Raw genomic sequence first — 19,500 nt, 5'->3', positions numbered from 1 at the left:
AGGAGTTGTTAGATCCTGAATGGACGAATTTTAAGAAATTATTCATTCAGAATCTAACATAAGAATTCTAGCCAACTTAGATAATATCTGCTCACCAGCAGAAAGTTCTGATTTGTTGTATAGGAAATGTGTAATATTATATGAATTTGTATCAGAAATATTTGTAGTCGTAAACTAAACTGGAGAATTATCAGATTTATGGATTTTTTAATAGGAAATAGTGGTTAAATTTTGTCCTATTAAGCTGCCTAAAACATCGTAAATCTCCTGACAGTAAAGAGCACCAGGCAAAGGTTGCGTCTGAAACGCATGAATTGGCCGTTACGCCGCGGGGTACTGCACATGCGGAAGATGATGCAAGTGCACTTCCCTAGAAAACAGCACCTAATGGCAGTAAGGAAATTGAGGATCATCTTGAGGGCATAAAATTTAAGGGTTGTGCGAAAAAGAAGAGAGAGAATATAAGGCAATACATGCGATACTGTGAGGCTTTTTGTTCCTGACTTCACCTCGAGGATTCCTGACCAGTGGATGGAGATAGGATGAGCCAGGGTCCTATGATGTCGGATAGCGGGCAGTTTTCTGGAGTATGCTGAACAAGATTCCACGACCAGCCGTACGCAAAACATTGGCCTATGCAGAAAATATGCCAGTCGCTGGAAGTCCCATTCAAGAAAGGAGCAGAGACAACCTTCAGACAAGGCAGTAATAAGTTCGAGTCCGGAAAAATGTAGAAGGGATGACGTAGCCATAAGCCAGGCGCAAAAACAACTGATCGAAGGATGACCTGAACAACACGTGGCAGTTAACAGACCTTTGGAAAGAACTGGGTAATGTTAAGATCTTTATTATATGTTTTGAAAGAGATAGAAATTAATGTTAGATTAAGTTATGTAGACAATCCATAGAGAACTCTGATAAGAATTTGTAATTTGAGACCGAAGAAATTTTGTTGAACAAAGAAATGTCAGGAATGAATCTAGATAGTTGCATGTGACTGAAATTATATGTGTATTTGTATTTAGTGGATGATCTTAGCCAGATAATAACAAGTTGTAAAATGCCTTTAAAATAGCTTGCTTAAGAGAATTGATTTAGAGTAATATCATCATTTAGTTCTATTGTTTTGAATACTATGGATACTCCTTCTTTTCCTTGATTGTCATTGCCTGAATATAACATTTTGTATTTATTGCTCATAAAGATCTCACCAGTTTTTGTCTTTTTTTTTTTTTTTTTGTTGTTTCAGTAACTCCTATTTATGTTGATCTGGTACTAATCTAATTCCTCAGCCAGCTCCATTTCTTTGTCATTCAGGCTTCTTGTGTAGAAAGTACCGATCTTGAACTCTGGTGATTTTGAGTTGGGGGGGTGTTTTAGGATTTGTTCCATTAACTGACTTTTCGCTGTTTGTTCTGGTTTCCTGGCAAAAACAGTGGGGACCTTGTTTAATTGGATGACACTCCCAGCTGGCATGAAATTCTGTCATGTTATACCATCGTTTTATATTTCGGTTGGCTAAATCCCAAATTGCCAGCCCATCCTCGTTCATTCAGTATCCAGGTAGATATCTAATAGGGAGGGTGCACCAGGAGAAGGTGAAGATTGGACATTAGGTCACAAGGCTATGTGGAGGTCTCCTCTCAGTTATACAGACCCTTAAGCACCCCCAACAACACATTCTTTTAGAGGAAAAAAAAAGTTATGAAATGGTATGAAACAAAAGTTATGAAATGGTGTGAACAGTTTTTGGGAAGGAAGAAGATAAATATCATAAAGGTAGTAGAAAGTATTGATGAGTCATAGAAAGAGGGAAAACAGTGGAAAAAAAACACATTCCTAGTTAATTTTTAAATAATTTTTTCTACATTAACATTAAAATTATTTTTGTTTATTTCACAAATTAACTTACTGAATTGTATAAAATGGCACCCATTTACTACTGTTATCTTGTAGAGTTTTAGCAAAGAGTGATAACAAGGATTTAAAATGGGGTTTTAAGTGTTCTCCACTTGTGGAAACAATAGTACTCAGAGTATATAAACCAATCTGAAAAATGAAGAAACCAAAAATTACAGCATTCATAACTTTTATATTAATAAATAATAACACTACAATTAGTGGAAAAAAAAAATCTGTAAAAATACAAGTTTATTTATTACAAGAAAGGTATGGATACATTTTTATAGATATGTTGTAGTAGGTTATAATCAAAATATTTTAAAATAGGAAAGAATAAATAAATAAAAAAATATATTTTCATAGTTCGCACCAAAAAGTAATCTTGGAAGAATTATAAATAAGAGCAACAATGTAAACTAATGAAAGCAGTATTCAGATACAGTCTTCAGTACCGATAAAAACTTTGACTTCACATTCTGTTTAATTATCTGATTCTCTTAAAGGTGAGGAGAAAAAAAAAGAGAAAGAAAAACAGCAGCAATTTTTAATACCCTTTTAATGAGAGGATATTAAAAATCCATTATAATTTTAGAACCAAATATTTTGAAACTGATTACAGAATTCATGGGAATACCTCCGGTGGAGTTGACTTGGTAAATGCACTAGTTAAAGGATACACACTCATGCCAAGGGACATATGTTTTCCTTTTATTAGTGCTTCTGATTATTGGTTTCATGAGAGACTAGACAGAAACCTTATGAGGGCAAAAAACCTTTTTCCATAAGGCCTTAATCAAAGGCATTAATAAATGTACACATGAACATAAGCTCCTCAGTTATGCTTTAAGTAATGCAATTCCCATGCCAAAGGCTGTATTCTGGTATGCTGTCTGGTCAATTTGAAACTTTTAAGTTCAGAATATTTAACTAGTGAAAGAAAACTGAATTTTTAATATCCTTTAATTCAATGAATTTATATTACAAAATAAACTGAAGCTTACTAGAATTCTTCAACAGGAAACAACATTTTTTCTAGTACAGACAACAGTGCACCAATATAATGCTATGTTTGGACAATAATTGTAATACTGTACTTTCAAAGTAATTTTTATAATGCAAAGACACTCCAAAACTTCCAAAAGTCAATCTGAAAAGATGAGATCTCTGCTTTGCCACCAACAAACCAAGGAATTTGAAAAACAGATCATTGGCTTGTTGCAAGCAGCAGCATGAATATTTCTGAAAGTCTTGAGGCAGATGATTATCACCTGATACAATACCACAATTCTGCTTCTTGGAGGTCTGGGTAAAAAAGAGCCTAATCTCTAGCAGTGGCAAAAAGATCTCTGTGAGGTGTAGGTAAGAAATCTGAAATAATGAATTTTCCTGGCACAGCACTGATGCCAGGAAGAGCTATTTATAAAAAGTTAACAATACAAGTCAATGTTATTGTGAGTTTTTTTTTTAATTTTTTTTTTTTTTTATTAAACAGAATACTTCATTCAGAATAGCACTTGAAAAATTAGTCAAAATGCCTGTATTTCACATGCAATGGGAGAGTTAAAACAAAGAAGCTACCTGAAGATATTTGTAAAATTACTCATTTTCACCAACAATTTAATTTGCTCTCGACTATTTCCATTTTCCAGTAAGAAAGCACCAGGAGGAGATGGAATTGAGTACCCATTGAGCTGCTCAAAGTCCTGGGAGAAGAGTCAGTTAAATTTTAACAGCTTTATGTCAGCAAATTTGGATCATAACTACATCGCCTAGGGAATGGAAAAAATCAGTTTATATACCTTTATTGAAGAAAGGCGATGCAAGAGAGTGCAAAATTTACAGAACTATAAGCACTAATTTTTCATGCAAGTAAAGTCTTACTTAAGATCATTCAGAAAAGACTGGAACCATTCATGAAGAGAGAAATGCCAGATGAACAGGCAGGATTTCGAAAAGGCAGAGGAACAAGAGATCAAATTGCCAATGCGAGATGGATAATAGAAAGAGCACAGGAATATTAAAAGAATGTCTACCTTTGTTTCCTTGACTATAGCAAGGCTTTTGACTCTGTATATCATGTGAAACTGTGAAATAAAGTCTTACTTAAGATCATTCAGAAAAGACTGGAACCATTCATGAAGAGAGAAATGCCAGATGAACAGGCAGGATTTTGAAAAGGCAGAGGAACAAGAGATCAAACTGCCAATGCGAGATGGATAATAGAAAGAGCACAGGAATATTAAAAGAATATCTACCTTTGTTTCCTTGACTATAGCAAGGCTTTTGACTCTGTATATCATGTGAAACTGTGAAATCTGTTAAGAACAATGGGAGTACCAGAGCATTTCATTATCTTTCTGAGGAATCTTTATTATGAACAAGAAGCTACTGTGCCAACAGACCTTGCAGAAACTGAGTATTTCACAATAGGTAAAGGGGTGCAACAAGGATGTATTTTATCTCCGTACCCGTTTAACTTGTACAGTGAATACATTTCAAGAATGGCGGGGATGGAGGAGTCTTCAGTTGGAATTAAAATTAGTGGAAAAAATATTAATAATTTGAGGTATGCTGATGATTATTCCACCTTGCTAGCAGAATGCAGAGAAGATTTGGAGGAACTTATTATGAAAGCTAAAGAAGAAAGTGCTAAATATGATCTTAAACTTAACTTCAAAAAGACAAAAGTTATGGCAACATGTGATCTTAATGATTTTGAAGTAGATGAGGAGAAAATGGAAACAGTTAACAATTTTGTGCTCCTAGGATCCCGAATTGATAAAGATGGTTATTGTACTGAAGAGTTAGAAGAAGATTATTACTTGGAAAGAAAGCAATGACAAATTTAAGCAAGATCGTTAAAGATAAAGATATTAGCCTTGCAACAAAAATCAGAATCATGAAAGCAATGCATTTGAATGGTATTCCTTGTGGTACTGTATGGATGTGAAAGTTGGACCCTGAGAAAGAGTGAGATGCATTTGAATTATAGGTTTGGAGATGCTTACTAAGAATACCATGGACTGCAAAGCAAACCAATAAATAAGTTATAGATAGAATAAAGCCAGATTGCTCCCTTGAAGCTATGATCATCAAGCAAAAATTGTCTTACTTCGGACATATTATGTGAGCAAATGACAGTCTGGAGAAGATGATGATGCTTGCTAAAGTTGATGGAAACAGGAAGATCACGAATTAGATGGGTGGATGGAGTTAAAGAAGCAACTGTCCAAGTCTGTCAAAATGTGTATTTAGGGTCTGGATCCAAAATCTACTTGTTAAATTTAGAGGGGGGGGAAATCAGCAAAAACTTGTAATTTATCTACCCCCACCAATTTAGTCTTGCATGTGTGTGAGAGAAAGAGGCTAAGAAATTTCTTTCAGTTTCAAATGAGGAATGTGGGTCTTTTTCATGAACAAGTAATGCATACAGTCATAGAAGCATCTATATTGTATTTATTCATTCATATAAGTAATTAGAAAAGAAATATATACTGGAAAAAAAAGTTAATTTTTCTGGTATAACAATTTCATTATTGAAAATGAAAAACATAAGTGAACATATACAGAAATTGATTTGCATCTTTTTGAATAGATGCACAACATATTGGTGGGTTGCTTGATGTAGAAGCTCAATTACCTTACTGGGAACATATCTACTAAAACAATTTCGAATATATAAAGCTCCCCCCCCATTGAGAAATATTCCACCTTGCCGAGTTCAGTCATTCATCCAGAATGCTTATTTAGGGAAAAATTATCATCAGCAGAACTCTATGGAGTGCAAATGATCATGGTAGATTCCATTTGTCAAACGCATGCCTTAAATGCATTCACTGTCTCCAAAATCACCATACTTTCAGGCAATGAATTCCAATCACCTACCATTCTCCACACAAAAAAAACCCTACTCCCCTCATTCACATCCTTCTTATATGGCTTCCAGGAAAACCTCATTCACATTAATGTGATAATAATAATGACCTCTTGAAAAATGGTCTCAATCATCCCCCCCCCCCCTCCATACTTACTGGAAAATTGCATTTCCTTAACATGTCTTCATACTCAACATTCCAAAAGCCAGAAATTATTTTAGGATCATTTTTAATTTCTCTCTCTTTTTAAATCCTTTTGAAAACCAGGGTGATCAAATCTATGCACAATAATCCATATGCAGTCTGATCAGTCTTATACAATGGTACAATAACATCCTCTTACATGCCAATGCCCTCTGCATTACTGCCATAATCCTGTGTGTTGTCCTCACAATTTTAGTAATGTGTTCACAAAATTTTAGGTCCTTGTCCACCATTACCCCAGATTTCCTCTAAGATATCCCTATTAACTGTATATTCCACCTATGCTTCCTGAACTTTAAAACCTTACATTTTGCAACAGTGATTCACCAGTCCTCTTGTATTTAATATTCAATTGTATTATATTCAAGTCCTCTTGCAAGACTATAACATCTGCTGTACTCTCTATAGTTCTTCTCAACTTTGCATCATCTGCAGATGATTGCATATTACTATTCAAACTTTCCCCATATGATCAGCATGCAAGTTAAACAGCAGTGGTCTTGGGCACAACACCACAACATCAAAGGCCCTTGTGTAAGCATCTACCGTGTCCAATGCAGTTGTCACTTTGTTATAATAAGTAGACTGTTAAAACACAATCTTCCTTTAGCAAATCTATGCTGTCCTTCAAAGAGAATGCTGCTGTTATCCCAATTCTGAATCTTAGCCCTGAATAATCTTTCTACCACTAACCACAACTCCAGACACACAATCACCTATAATTCGAAGTCTTAGTCTTATTAGCTCTCGTATGCAGGTGAACAAATTTTGCCCTTTTCAATCCTTTGGAACCTGGCACAATCTGAGACTCATGCTAAAACACTATGTCAACACTGTTGTTACCTCAAGAACATTCCCACAAAACACACATTGATATAGTGAGCCTTAGAGCTTTATTCACATCAACCTTACTCAATTCCTTATATACCACCTTACCACCTGCTCACTTATCACCAGTGCTTCCCCCCTTCTCTTTCCGGTGCATTCAAGTTCTGCATGATGTCAATAAACATGAGGATGAAACACATTTATGAAATTGCTGATATCTGAATTATATCTTCTGCAGCAATCATCATTATACCATTTTCAGCAATCAACCTTCCATAATCATTCCTTCTTCTACTGACAACAATTGAAAGAACTATTATTTTTTATGACTAATATAGCCTACTATCATTTAGGAGCGCTCCTTTTTTACACAATGTCATTGGCTTTTTACTCAAATCTTAGAGCATTACTGATGTGTTATAAAACTAATATATGAAGAATAATATAGGCGAATGAGGAGGAGGTAAAAAAAAAGGGGGGGGGGGCACTCCTAAACGAAAGTAGACTATATTAGCCATAAAAAATAATAGTTTATTTTAGAGGAGTAACATGGGAATTTTCCCAGAAACAATACCTAAATTGAAAGAATTTCCAGGGATTTTTTTTTGCCTCATTAGCTAATTGCTACTCATACCAATAGTGTCACCTTTCTTGCCTGCTCTTTTTACTCTTTATGTTGATTACTGCCACTCATCTTGAATTGCTTCCTGTTTTTTTCTAGACTGCAAATCTCACCTTTTCATTCATCCACTTCATACCTACTATATTTAACCTCCTGATCCTTGGAATACATTCAGACAATCCTCTGCCAGACAGTTTCTGGGAAGGGTCCAAGCAGTACTAATCTCTTGTCCATCCAATTTCTCATTCCATATTACAGCTACAAACCTGAGTGATTATGATAACATTTTCATCAAATGGAAGAAGATTTAACATCTCATTTATATTAACACCATCTGCTTCAATGATCAAATCCAAGATCTCTGATCCTGGTGTGGCAGTTGTTGCTCAAATCTTCCTCTTTGCCCCCACTTGCCATCCTTGTTGTTATAGTCTGTATTATCATAATTAAAAGCATCCATAATGATGACCCTTTTCTTATTTACCAAGCTAATTTAGCTATTTCCTTCTCACTTCCTCCATATTATAGGTCTGCAATAATACCCAACTAAATATTTCATCTTGTCCACCTCTAATAATTTACAGAATTTTCGCAGAGATGGAGTTCCATATACTGGTCAGACATTAAGTTACCTATACTAAAACTGGACCAACACTATGCTATCTGGCCATGTAGAAAAGTGTTCTTTTTTTAATGTGACTTGACTTCCACCCACAAAAGGTTGTAAACCTGTAGTGAAAAATCCTTAGCCATGAATGGGCCAAGGATTTTTTTAATTTTGCTTATATTTTTATAAATACAGGCAATCCCTAAGAGTTATGCTCTACAAACTTTACATAACTCAAATTTTACGTAAGTTGGATTTAACTCAACTGTTAATCATACCTTGCTGTTTATGCAGTTACAGTATATGCATCCAGTAGTACATTAGCATGGTTTAAAAATCTTTATCATGGTTTTTAAACCATGATAATGTACTACTGGATATCAGTAACACCTCTGATTGCCCTGCCAATCTTTGCATCATCAGCAAATAATTGCACATCTGTTAGATCCTCCCTAATGTCATTAATGTATAGATTGAACAACAGTGATCCAAGGACTTAACCCTGGGGGGGGGGGGGGTTACCTTAAACCTGGCAGATACCTGTCTGCCAATCATCCACTTATCTAAATCAAGAGTTTACATTCTCCAGTTTATGCAACAGCTTTTCATGTGATATTCTATCAAATGCCTTAGCAAAACAACAGTAACAACAGTATCATACTGTATCTATTCCCTTTATCCAACTTGGCCATAACATTGTTATAAATGAGCAAATTGTTAAACCATGATCTCCCTTCAGTAAACTGATGTTACTTGCACAACATAGCTTGTCTGTATGCGAGTTCTTACCAATTTCTCTAAAATCTTCACCATGAACACCAGAGATACTGATAGGTGTGTAATTAGACACATTGGCTTTTGCACCACCTCTTTTCATTCCTGTGGTATCTTTTATGAGATGACACTCAAGTTATACAAATATGTCAAAGCCCTAGCCAGTTCGGCTGAACATGCATACATGCTGATATTTCATCTGTCCCTATTGCCAAATTCTTATCTAGATTATGCAACAGCTATTCAATCTCATTCTCAAGCAATGTGCACTGTACTACATCTATCTTAGCAAAGTGAGCACTCATTAACTGAACAATCCGATTAGCTTCTAACACTACAATTTCGTCTACATTCAGTAAAGTTATTCTTCCACATTCATTCTCTTTTACTAGCAGCATAACAATAAAACTCTTCTGGATAGCTTTTAGCCTGAATAGCCAATTTCTTTACATACTCCAATTTAGCTTTCAAAGAATACTTGCTACTTTTCTAACCTGCACTGTATGTATTTCATAACTCTTCTCACTTTTATTCCCTCAGTATTCCTTCCACATCATCTTCTTATGGATCTCTTGCTTAATAAGGTAGCACATCAATTTGACTCGCATCCTATTTGTTCTTCAAACTCTACAGATATATTCTGATCCTGCCTCATTTAAGCTATGGAGGCTCTACATCGAATATGCATAACAAAAATATAAGTTCTGATGGGTATAAACATATAGCCAACTATTTCTACAAAAAACAGACTTACTATCAAGAAGACAATTATAATGTACAGCAAACTCTGTATTTTGCATGTTCTCAAATGACTAACTTATATTTAGATTTTTAATATCACTTCTAAGACTTGGTGAAATAATCTAAATAAAGAAAAAAAGTTACCTCTTTTTCAGTCACATTGCTACTGTGTGTGTACTGATTGAGAAGCTGTAAAAGTTCTGGCCAATGATTATGTGGAAATTCATGTTTGGCTACTGTTGAAATTAGCTGGACAATAGCAGCTCTGACTGGTTTCCTAGAAATAGAGAAGCAATCTTTTAAAATGCTGTAGTACAAAAAACAAACACAGTCTTGTCTGAAATAAGTGAATATCATTTTCACAGATCTTGCTTGAGAATGATATCCAAGAGAAAATTTCCAAATATTTAAATAAAACAAATGACAAAGAACAGAAAAGAATCATAAAGGAAAAGAAGAAACAACAAATGGGTTAAATATGCCAAATGAAAGTGATTTCGAAACAGGGAAAAGCAAAGTTATCACTGGTTCCCCTGAGTAAGAAAAGAAAGATGATTTCGTGTTTCTTTAAGGTATATGGCAGAAATATATAACTTAGATGGTAAATGTTCAACTAGTTTTAGAAATAAGTATTATATTGCTTAGGATATAGAAAATGCTGGAACATAATGGACAAGGATAATGGGTACTGTTGTTAGGGTTTTAAAAGAATAAAAATGCAAAATCTAAGCAAAAGTAAACAGCTTGATAAAATTGATAAACAAGAAAGGCAAAAGTCTATTCTGTCACAGACCCTAAACAGTCTACATATAAGATAGAGTAACTTCTGGACAGAAAGCAAAAAAGTTCTTAAGGATTCTACATAAGACAAAGTTATGAGGGGACAACAGATATTACAAATACAGTTGTATTTTCCTGATAAGTGCATAGGTATAGAAACAAACAAGTTACATTTCTTTACATTTAACAATAAAGAAATTTAAGTATATCAATCCATATGGGATGTTATATTGAACAATGGACAGTCTATTTTTTGAGCCATAAGTCAGCAGTTAGAATTGAAGGGATTACAGGAAGATGGTTTGATGTTAAATCAGGTAGGCAACAAGGGCGCACATTATCTCCAATATGGATCACAATATGAAGGAAAATAGTAATAAATCTGATATCAAAACTATCAAATCTTAACTCTTTTCCTTATGCAGATGATGTTATATACTTGTATGTTATACTTCTAAATGAATCCAGTATACAAGAGATTGCAGTAGAAATACAATCTGCAACATTCCAAGAATAACTGTTGTAATAAATTTGGCACAAAAATCAACAATAAAAAGACAATTAAAGGACAATGAAAATAGGCAGAAACACTGAAAACATCAACTGTAACCTGAATTGAAAATATAGAACAAATAAAAATTTTCAGCTATTTAGGCACACTTTTTAGTGAAGATGGAAAATTAAATATGGAAATAGATAAGAGAATTAATAAAGCTGGTATGGTAGGAAGGTCAACTGAATAAATTTATAGGGAATAAGAAAGAAATTAGCCAAAAACACTAAATTAGCTGTATAAAAGCCAGCCTTCAAACCAGTTTTAACTTATAAATCTGAGAGCTGGGTTAGAAATAAAACACTTAATGAAAGACTAGAGACCACAGATATGAGAGTTCTGAGAAAGATTCAGGGAGTGAACAAATGACATCAATATCATATTAAAAATACAATATTAAAAAAGAACTTGCCATTGATAGCATTCAAACAAAATGCAAACAGAACAGAGAGGAAAGATTAGGAGTTCTTTGCTGGGTTGGCAGTAAAAAACCCCACAGAAAGACCAAGATATAGGTGGATTAATTCAGTAAAAAGTGTGGTATAAGACAGAAATATAAGATCTGATAATGTTGGAGTTTTGACAGATACAGATTAATTTGAAAGAAAATTGTTGACTGGAAGTTGGTAATAGTGTAGCTCTTTCATGCAGTACTATCATAATATCGTGTACAGGATTGATGATGAGTTTCTTTTTGAACTCATTCACTGATAAAGCACCGACATCCACTTCTGGCAACCCTTTCATCAGCTCTCCTAAAGAGATGACATCCACCAGAAGTGGATGTCATCTCTTAGGTTTAGGAAAAAAAACTTATCTTCACAATCTTGTTAACTACCTCATACAATTTCCAGAAGTGATGCTTTGTTGCTCACTTTCACACAAGAGACTGCATGACATATAGCAAATAAATGCTGTACATAGGCTGGGGTCACAAGAAAAGTAATCTGTTGATATTCCTCTTATACAGTTGGGGATTGCTTTTGGGAATACTTCATGGAAGTAAGCCATTAAGTGAGTCAGAAGTTTAACTGTAAAAGAATGTTGGACGGTTGGCTGTTACTCAACTTGCCAGATTTAGCAGAAATGGAGAACAAAATAGATGCTTGTTCTGCTGAACAATGCCCATGAAAATATCTGTAGATGAGAATGCAGATGCTGACTACCTATGAGATAGTGGCAGAAGAAAGTCTATGAGAGAGAGAGAGAGGGCTATGAATTAACCAAACCACTCTTCTAAAAATAGCATCAAGAATTTTTAGAAAGGTTTTAGGTGCACTCCAAATGTGAGAGCAGTATTCCGTGGCTGAGATTTGTATAATTGGACAAATGAAAAGTAACATCTCGAGCAAAAAAGGATACTAAGTTTTTGGGAGCTAAAAATGTTACAGAAGTGATGTGATCATGACAGGACAGGTTAGGATTAAGAGTCAGTCCAAAAAAGAGTGGTGTTGACTAATGAATTAGGAGAAAAACTAAAATCTTTTTTGCAAGAAAAAAGACAAATGTTTTGGAAGCACTGAAGGTGACTAGGCTGCTATAACCCCCCAATGAAGTATGTGTGGAGGCTAGTGTTGAGAGCGGTTATTTTAGATAATTTGAAACTTGGGATGTTTGACACTGCAGGGTTTATTGCAGAGAAGGATGAGTTGAAGGTGCTATCATCAGCAAAGCTGAACAGGGTTTGAGTTCAATGACTTCAAACCCTATTGTTATTATTATTTGACACCTCCAGAGAGTCAAGACTCATCGAGGGAGGGCACCTACTCTACAACTCTCCGTTTCCAACACTCAACTTCACCCAACCCGTCATCCATCAACACTCTACTGCCCACCACCACCTTCAGTATTTTTACAGGCAATCACAAACATCCATGCCCATGGCGGGATTCGAACCCACAGCCTTTTGGCTGGAGAGCAGATACACTGACCACTCGGCCAACCAGGCCGACATTTATAACTATTCAGTTACAAAAAAGAAGGCAGACCATAAGATGGCAATATGCTGAGAGCCCTAAATGTCAAACCTAATGAAATTCCTTGGTGTGTCAAATGCAACAGCATAGGTTTCTCTAAACCTTTCCATGGCACGCATCTAGAGGTAGGTAGGGAGGTCTGCTGTGGATTGTTATTGGAAATTCATATCTGATTAGTTGACAGCTCTCCAGAGGCTGAAATTGGAAACTGACTGTTGATGACCACCAATTCATTACTTTAAACAACAATGAAATGTGAGAATAGGTCAGTTTGATTGTATATACTTTTTTTTTTTTTTTTTTTGAATTGGCTGTATATTGGTTTTCTTTTTAGCTGTACAGTGGATGCCAGCTGAGTATAATATAGCATATAGATGATAAAGAACTGTGTAAGTTCAGAACACCTCTTGAGCACAATTGGGATTCTATTAGCAGCTCACAGGAGGCATGCGATACAATGCTCCAGGTAAGAAGAAAGCAATTTGCAAAGGTCATCTATGCAGGAAGTGAATGAGAAGAATGATGCCATGAGGTCAGCTTTATCTTTAGATGGTGATGCCACAATACAAATCGTTGGGGTGAGCAAGAGGAAGAAGCATAAATGGACAAAAGTTGCACCTAACAGCTTTTGCAAAGGGACAAAAAAGTACAACAGCCATTGGTATAGACAGCAAGTTTTTTTACTTTTAGCCCTTTCAAAGTCAGACTTAGACATGTTAATAATGGTTTTGCAAGTATTGCAGGCTGCAATGTAGCTGTAGTTTTCTGTCACAAGTTGCTTATGATATTTTTTTTTTCTCAGAATACCCTACACTTATTGGAGTGTAGAACTCTTATTGGAGAACCACTGCCTGAAAATTTTGAACAGAACGGGAAATGAAGGATTTTATTCCAACACAGTTAATTTTGGGAAAAGATCAAAACTAGCATCTGGATCTCAAGAATGGAAACAGTAGTCTGACCATGGAAAGAAAGAATCAAAATCTCTGAGATCTTTCCACCTTGCACTGTTGTAGTACCAATGTACATGAGAGGTTGTGAATGGCTGAGAGGAGGGCATTCTGCTAGACATGAAACATGGATGATGTGATCTGAATTACCATAATAAGCAAAAACCTTAATAGTGTGCCTGGAAGGAGAAATGGTTAAGCAAAGATCCGGTGTCAGGTGGAGAGGACTAAGGAACTCTTTTTTTCCCAAAGTGTATGACTGTACTGGAAGATGCTGGGAAAAGTAATTGTTTTTTTGCTATACTGCCAGTCTATGCAAGTCATCCTGGGGATTTTCATATTTTACATTGACAAATAACTGGATTTGTTCCCTTAAAAATGATTTCCTATATCACTGATGTGCAACAGCAGCAGCCCAAGTACAGAACCCTGCAGTACCACTACCACATATCTTCTCCTAGATTCAAGTCCCCCGTATACTACTCTGATATCTGTCCAGCGACCCTCTTATCCATGCCACCAACTTCATATTCAACCCCATATATCCCAATTTATGTAAGAGTTTTATGTGGTATTCTGTTGAATGCCTTTGCAAAGTATAAGCAGTCTCATTACATAGACATCTCCTTTATCTAACTCTATTATATCTGAAACTCCACCTTATTCTACAAATCAATTATGAAAAGTGAGCAAATTACAAAGGTAAGACCTACTTTCACAAAACCACTCTGCCCCTATATCCCTCCCTCCCCAACCAAACAAGCATCATATCCTTGCTTACACATTCCTGAATTCTGCTTTTTTACCAATACCTTAAACATCACTCTTGAGATAGTAATTTGCTACTTCTGTCTTGGAGCCTTCTTTATACAAGGAACTATTTTGTCCTCTTTCCACTTTCTTGGCACCTTCACAGCTGAGACAAACAGTTTGGTCAGAGGGATGTTACTAATCAACTTGCACATTCTCATAATATGCTGGGATGATATCCCATTGCTATATTTGTATTAAGGTGCAATATTCTAAGCCCCTATAATTCATCTATATCTATTCTCACATCAATGCCATCACATCTGATAATTATACAAAGAAATCTGAGGAATTATAAAAGTTTAGACAGCAATAAAGACAACAAATAAATGCAATAAAATAAGCAATTCCAGGTTTGATATTCTCTGGCATGGGGTGTCAGATCTGACAAACACACCAGTGGTACCTTTGTGATGAAAGGAGTTGTATAATGTAGCGTAGCTGGAATGGGTGGATAGTAGTTGTGGCAGCCAGAAGAGGTTTTGTTAAAAATAGTAGGCTGGGTTTGAATACCTATGAGTGGTAGTGCACAACCTTTAATGTCAATTAATTTTAATGGTATAGATAAGAACACAGACTGATAAGAAAATAACTATTTATTAACTTATTGCTGATATTTCGCTGGTATTCTATCTAGCATCTTCAGAGCAAAAAACAGTTTGTCACAGTACGTGAAACGACAACATTCCAGTATAACAATGGAACTAGTCTGAACAATTGTAACGTACAACACAAAAACTAAAGTTCTAATTGGGAGGGGGGGGGGGAATGATGCTGATAATGCAAAGATAGGTAGATAATCAGAAATGCTGCTGATATGCAGTAATTGCAGAACAATTTGAATAGACTAGAATTGTGGGCATGGGAAAATTATATCAGTTCAATATAAGTAAATGTAAAGTCATGTACTTTTGCATAATTAGATATCCAATGTTGTATTATACTGGTGGGATTATGCTTCATTCTCAGCTTTGGAAGCTGAGAATGAAGGCCACTGATAAGAGGCAAGATCTTTCTCTCACAGAGAAAGATCTCTCTAGATTTTTCTCCCATAGAGTGGTGTGCGACTGGAATGCCACTGGATGTTGTGTGTACAAGCAGTGTGAATGAATTGAAGAACAAGTATGCCAGCTAGTGAGCATAGCATGTAGCTTCCCTTGAGGTCTCCCTTAATAATAATAATATATTAAACCATCACTGTTTAAGACCAACAAGTTTTTTTGTTTTTTTTTAATAAAGTAAGGCTTTATAAAAAAAACCTCAGGTCTCTTTTTATGCAGTTTTGAAGTTATGTAGTTGTATATAATAAACAGTGTGTTGCAGCACATTCTGGCATAACGTGAGTAACAGCAGTGAATGTCTGTGAAGTTTAATTTTGCACGTGAGTAAGTGTTTGTCTTTTCATCATCGTAAGCCTGAATTTTGCTAATTTTTATTTTAAAGATTATTAGCCATGGACTGTTAGTAGATAGGAAATTGAAGTTCAGGGGTCATATAGCTAAATATAGCATACAGCAAATAGATTCCAAACACAACTCAAGATAATTGCAATGCTGAAATGAACTTTGACATTTGGCCTGATGGGAAAAAAAAAAAAACCCAAAAAACACCAAAGAAATTGTTTTTCTTTAGAAATGAAAATTGCAATTTTAGATCACTTAGCAAAAGGAGAGAGATCTAAGACGATTGGTAAACATTTTAATTTAGGCGAATCTACTATAAGAGCAATTAAAAAGAATGAAGTCACAATAAGAAAATCTGTCATTTCTGGCATAAAACTAAGTGTCACATTATCATTGATCAAGAGATGCTTTTTTACAAAAAACGAATTAGTGCTCGTAATTTGAATTGAAGAATTAACTCAAAGAAGAATTCCTATAAGTGGTTATTTAATTAAACAAAAAGCTCTTTGGTTTTATGAACAGATGAAGCAATTGGAGCCATCTACTTCCGCTTCTCAGGCTGATAAAGAATTTTCAGCTAGCAAAGAATGGCTAACCGGGTTTTTAAAAAGGAATGCGCTTCACAACATGAAGATTACAGGTGAGGTTGCAGCAGCAGCAGCAGATGAAGAAGAAGCCAAAGATTTTCAAGAGAAGTTAGCCAAAATTATTGAAGATGGTGGATATTGTCCCAATCAAGTGTTTAATACTGAAACAGGATTGTTTTGGAAGAAAATGCCTAGTTGAATTTACATTGCAAAGCCTGAGAAAAAAGTAAGTGGGTTTAAAGCAAGCAAAGATTAAGTAACGTTACTTGTTGTTACAACATCAGGGGATCGAATGTTAAAACCCCTCCTAGTAATCGATCTCTAAGACCATGTGCTCTAAAAGGCAAAGATCTAAAACAGCTGCCAGTACACTGGATGGGTAATAAAAAGGCCTGGGTAATAACTGCTGTATTTACTGCATGATTCAATAATTGCTTTGTACCCAGAAGTGGAAACATGTATGAAGCAAAAAGCTCTCGATTTTAAAGTTTTATTAATTGTTGACAATGCACAAAGTCATCTGCATTTAGAATATCCAAATGTGCAGGTAGTGTTTTTTCCACCCAATACAACAAGCATTATTTAGCCATTAGATCAAGGCATATTTGCTACTTGTAAAAATAATTGCGTTAAGCACACTTTTCAATTTATATTGGATAAACTAGAAAATGAATCATTAACAGTAACTGACGTTAATGACACAAATTCTGAAGGAGCCTTTAAATTCCAACATGAGCTGAAGTACTGTATGTCTGGATATCGCAAGCTGTATAAAAAATTAGTCAAATTATCATTGCAAAGTTTAATTACTGATTATTATTATTATTATTATTACCACGGGCTACTCCAGGAGTCCTTAGACTCATCGAGGGAGGCCCTAAACATCATGTTCACACAGCTGTTCACAACATTCTCACAGTATCTATCATACCTTGCCTTGAACTCGCTCACTGTCATAGCACCCACAGCAGACTCTGGCAGCTTATTCCACTCATTTACCACTCTAAAAGTAAAGAACCCAGCTCTAACACCCCTGCTAACCACGCTCTTGCCCAGCTTCCATGGGTGTCCCCTAGTTCTCCCACCACCAGTCCTGATCTCAAAAATATCATCTGAATTAATCCTATAGAATCCTTTTAGCAATTTGAATGTCTCAATCATATCTCCCCTTTTTCGCCTATCAACTAGTTTCTGCAACCCACAAATCTTCAACCTGTTCTCATATGGTTCATTCCATAGACCTGCTATCATCTTAGTCACTCGCCTCTGGATCCTCTCAACCTCCTCCCCATCAAGAAGGAACCGAGGTGACCAAATCTGGGCACAGTAGTCGAGATGAGGTCTTATCAGGGCTCGGTACAGAGGTACAATAACTTGTTTTTCTCTGCTCGTCAAGGTATTTTTCAACAACCAAGTGAGTTGATGAGCTGATTTAGCTACTTTCGCAATGTGCCCCCTAAACTTCATCTCCCTATCCACCAACACTCCCAAGTCCCTGGCCTCATCAATCTCTTGGAGTACAGTTCCACCAATGTGGTATACTGCTGCTAATCTTTTCACTCCGAAATGCATAACCTTACATTTTGTCACATTAAATTGACATCCATTCTCCTTAGTCCAGAACTCCAATCTATCTAAGTCATCTTGCAAGACTTTGACATCTTCTGCATTCACTATCGCCCTACCCAACTTTGCATCATCAGCGAACAAATGAACTGTCCCACTTAGACCATTCCCTATATCGTTAATGAACAGATTAAACAGCAGTGGTCCAAGAACAGAACCCTGTGGCACACCACTAGTCACAGGCCGTTTTTTGGACTCTACTCCTGAATAAACTACTCTTTGATATCTCTCCATCAACCACCCAGCTATCCATCTCACCAACCCTATATCCATTCCCATATGTTGTAGTTTACGGATTAGAATTCCATGTGGTATCCTGTCAAACGCCTTTGCCAGGTCCAGCAGTATCACTGTAAACCCATTTCCCTTATCCAGTTCAGCCGTCACCTTGTTATAAAACTTGAGCAAGTTACTGAGGCATGATCTACCCTTCACAAAGCCATGCTGTCCTCTGTACAGTATCTCATTTTCATCAATCCATTCCTGTATTTTTCCCTTGACTACTTTCTCCAAGACCTTGACAACGACTCCTGATATGCTGATCGGTAGGAAGAGCCAATCAAGGCCAAAAATTCTTCCTTCTTGTTCCTAATACTCCTGGCATTAGTATACATGAATTGCAGTGTTCCCTTTGTCCCACCCCTATCTTGATGCGTTATTCTAAATATCCCATTCCCATTTTTTCTCCTTATTGCTGGCTCAGGTACATTATATACATTTTTACACTCAACTGTCTCACTGATGTCTGGATATCCACTCCCCCCCCCCCTCCTTGGTAGTTCTAGTTTCCCTGGTTCTGCACATCCATTTTCACTTCATTCAGCAACACTTTTTCCAGTCTCCGCACACCAAGTCCATTCAAATGCAGTCCATCTATCTTGTATAAGTCCTTTCGCCCATCAAACTCATTCCACACGTCCACAAATTCCACACCACACCGTCCGCATAACCTGCGCATAATATCATTTGCGATTATGGCCCTCCTTCTAAACTCCTCTCTGTCATACCGCGGTAAGAGACTCACCATTCTAACTCTGTCACTCTTTTCTTTCGCTACCTTTAACAATACTTTCAAGTCCTCTCTCATAAAAAATTTATCACCTTTCAATTCATTCGTACCAGCCACAATTGTTATTTCTTTCACCCTCTGTTTTTGCACTCTAATGCTCTCACTTACATCCTTAAATTTCGCACCCGGCAAGTACGATTTAGTTACACTCCCATCTATTACTCCTCTTAATAACGAGTCACCATACAATACT

At 36.0% G+C, this 19,500-nt stretch overlaps 1 protein-coding gene across 1 annotated transcript in view; it reads right to left on the bottom strand.

The window, feature by feature from the left end:
* LOC150103443 (importin-4-like) overlaps positions 1–19,500 on the bottom strand; it is a 321,740-nt gene that overhangs the window by 234,925 nt on the left and 67,315 nt on the right. The window contains exons 5-6 of the mRNA XM_090397560.1: positions 9,698–9,830; positions 1,913–2,049 (exon numbers count right to left, since the gene is read on the bottom strand). Of these exons, the coding sequence (XP_090253686.1) occupies positions 1,913–2,049; positions 9,698–9,830 (270 nt within the window). The remainder of the gene's footprint in view (positions 1–1,912; positions 2,050–9,697; positions 9,831–19,500) is intronic.

The sequence above is a fragment of the Typopeltis vanoorti genome, chromosome 9, assembly GCF_054136105.1.
Source record: "Typopeltis vanoorti isolate ZY-2024b chromosome 9, IOZ_Tvanoo_1.0, whole genome shotgun sequence".
Taxonomy (NCBI): Eukaryota; Metazoa; Arthropoda; class Arachnida; order Uropygi; family Thelyphonidae; genus Typopeltis; species Typopeltis vanoorti.
The sequence above is the reverse complement of the archived record's forward strand: the minus strand, read 5'-3'. Positions and strand labels throughout refer to the sequence as shown.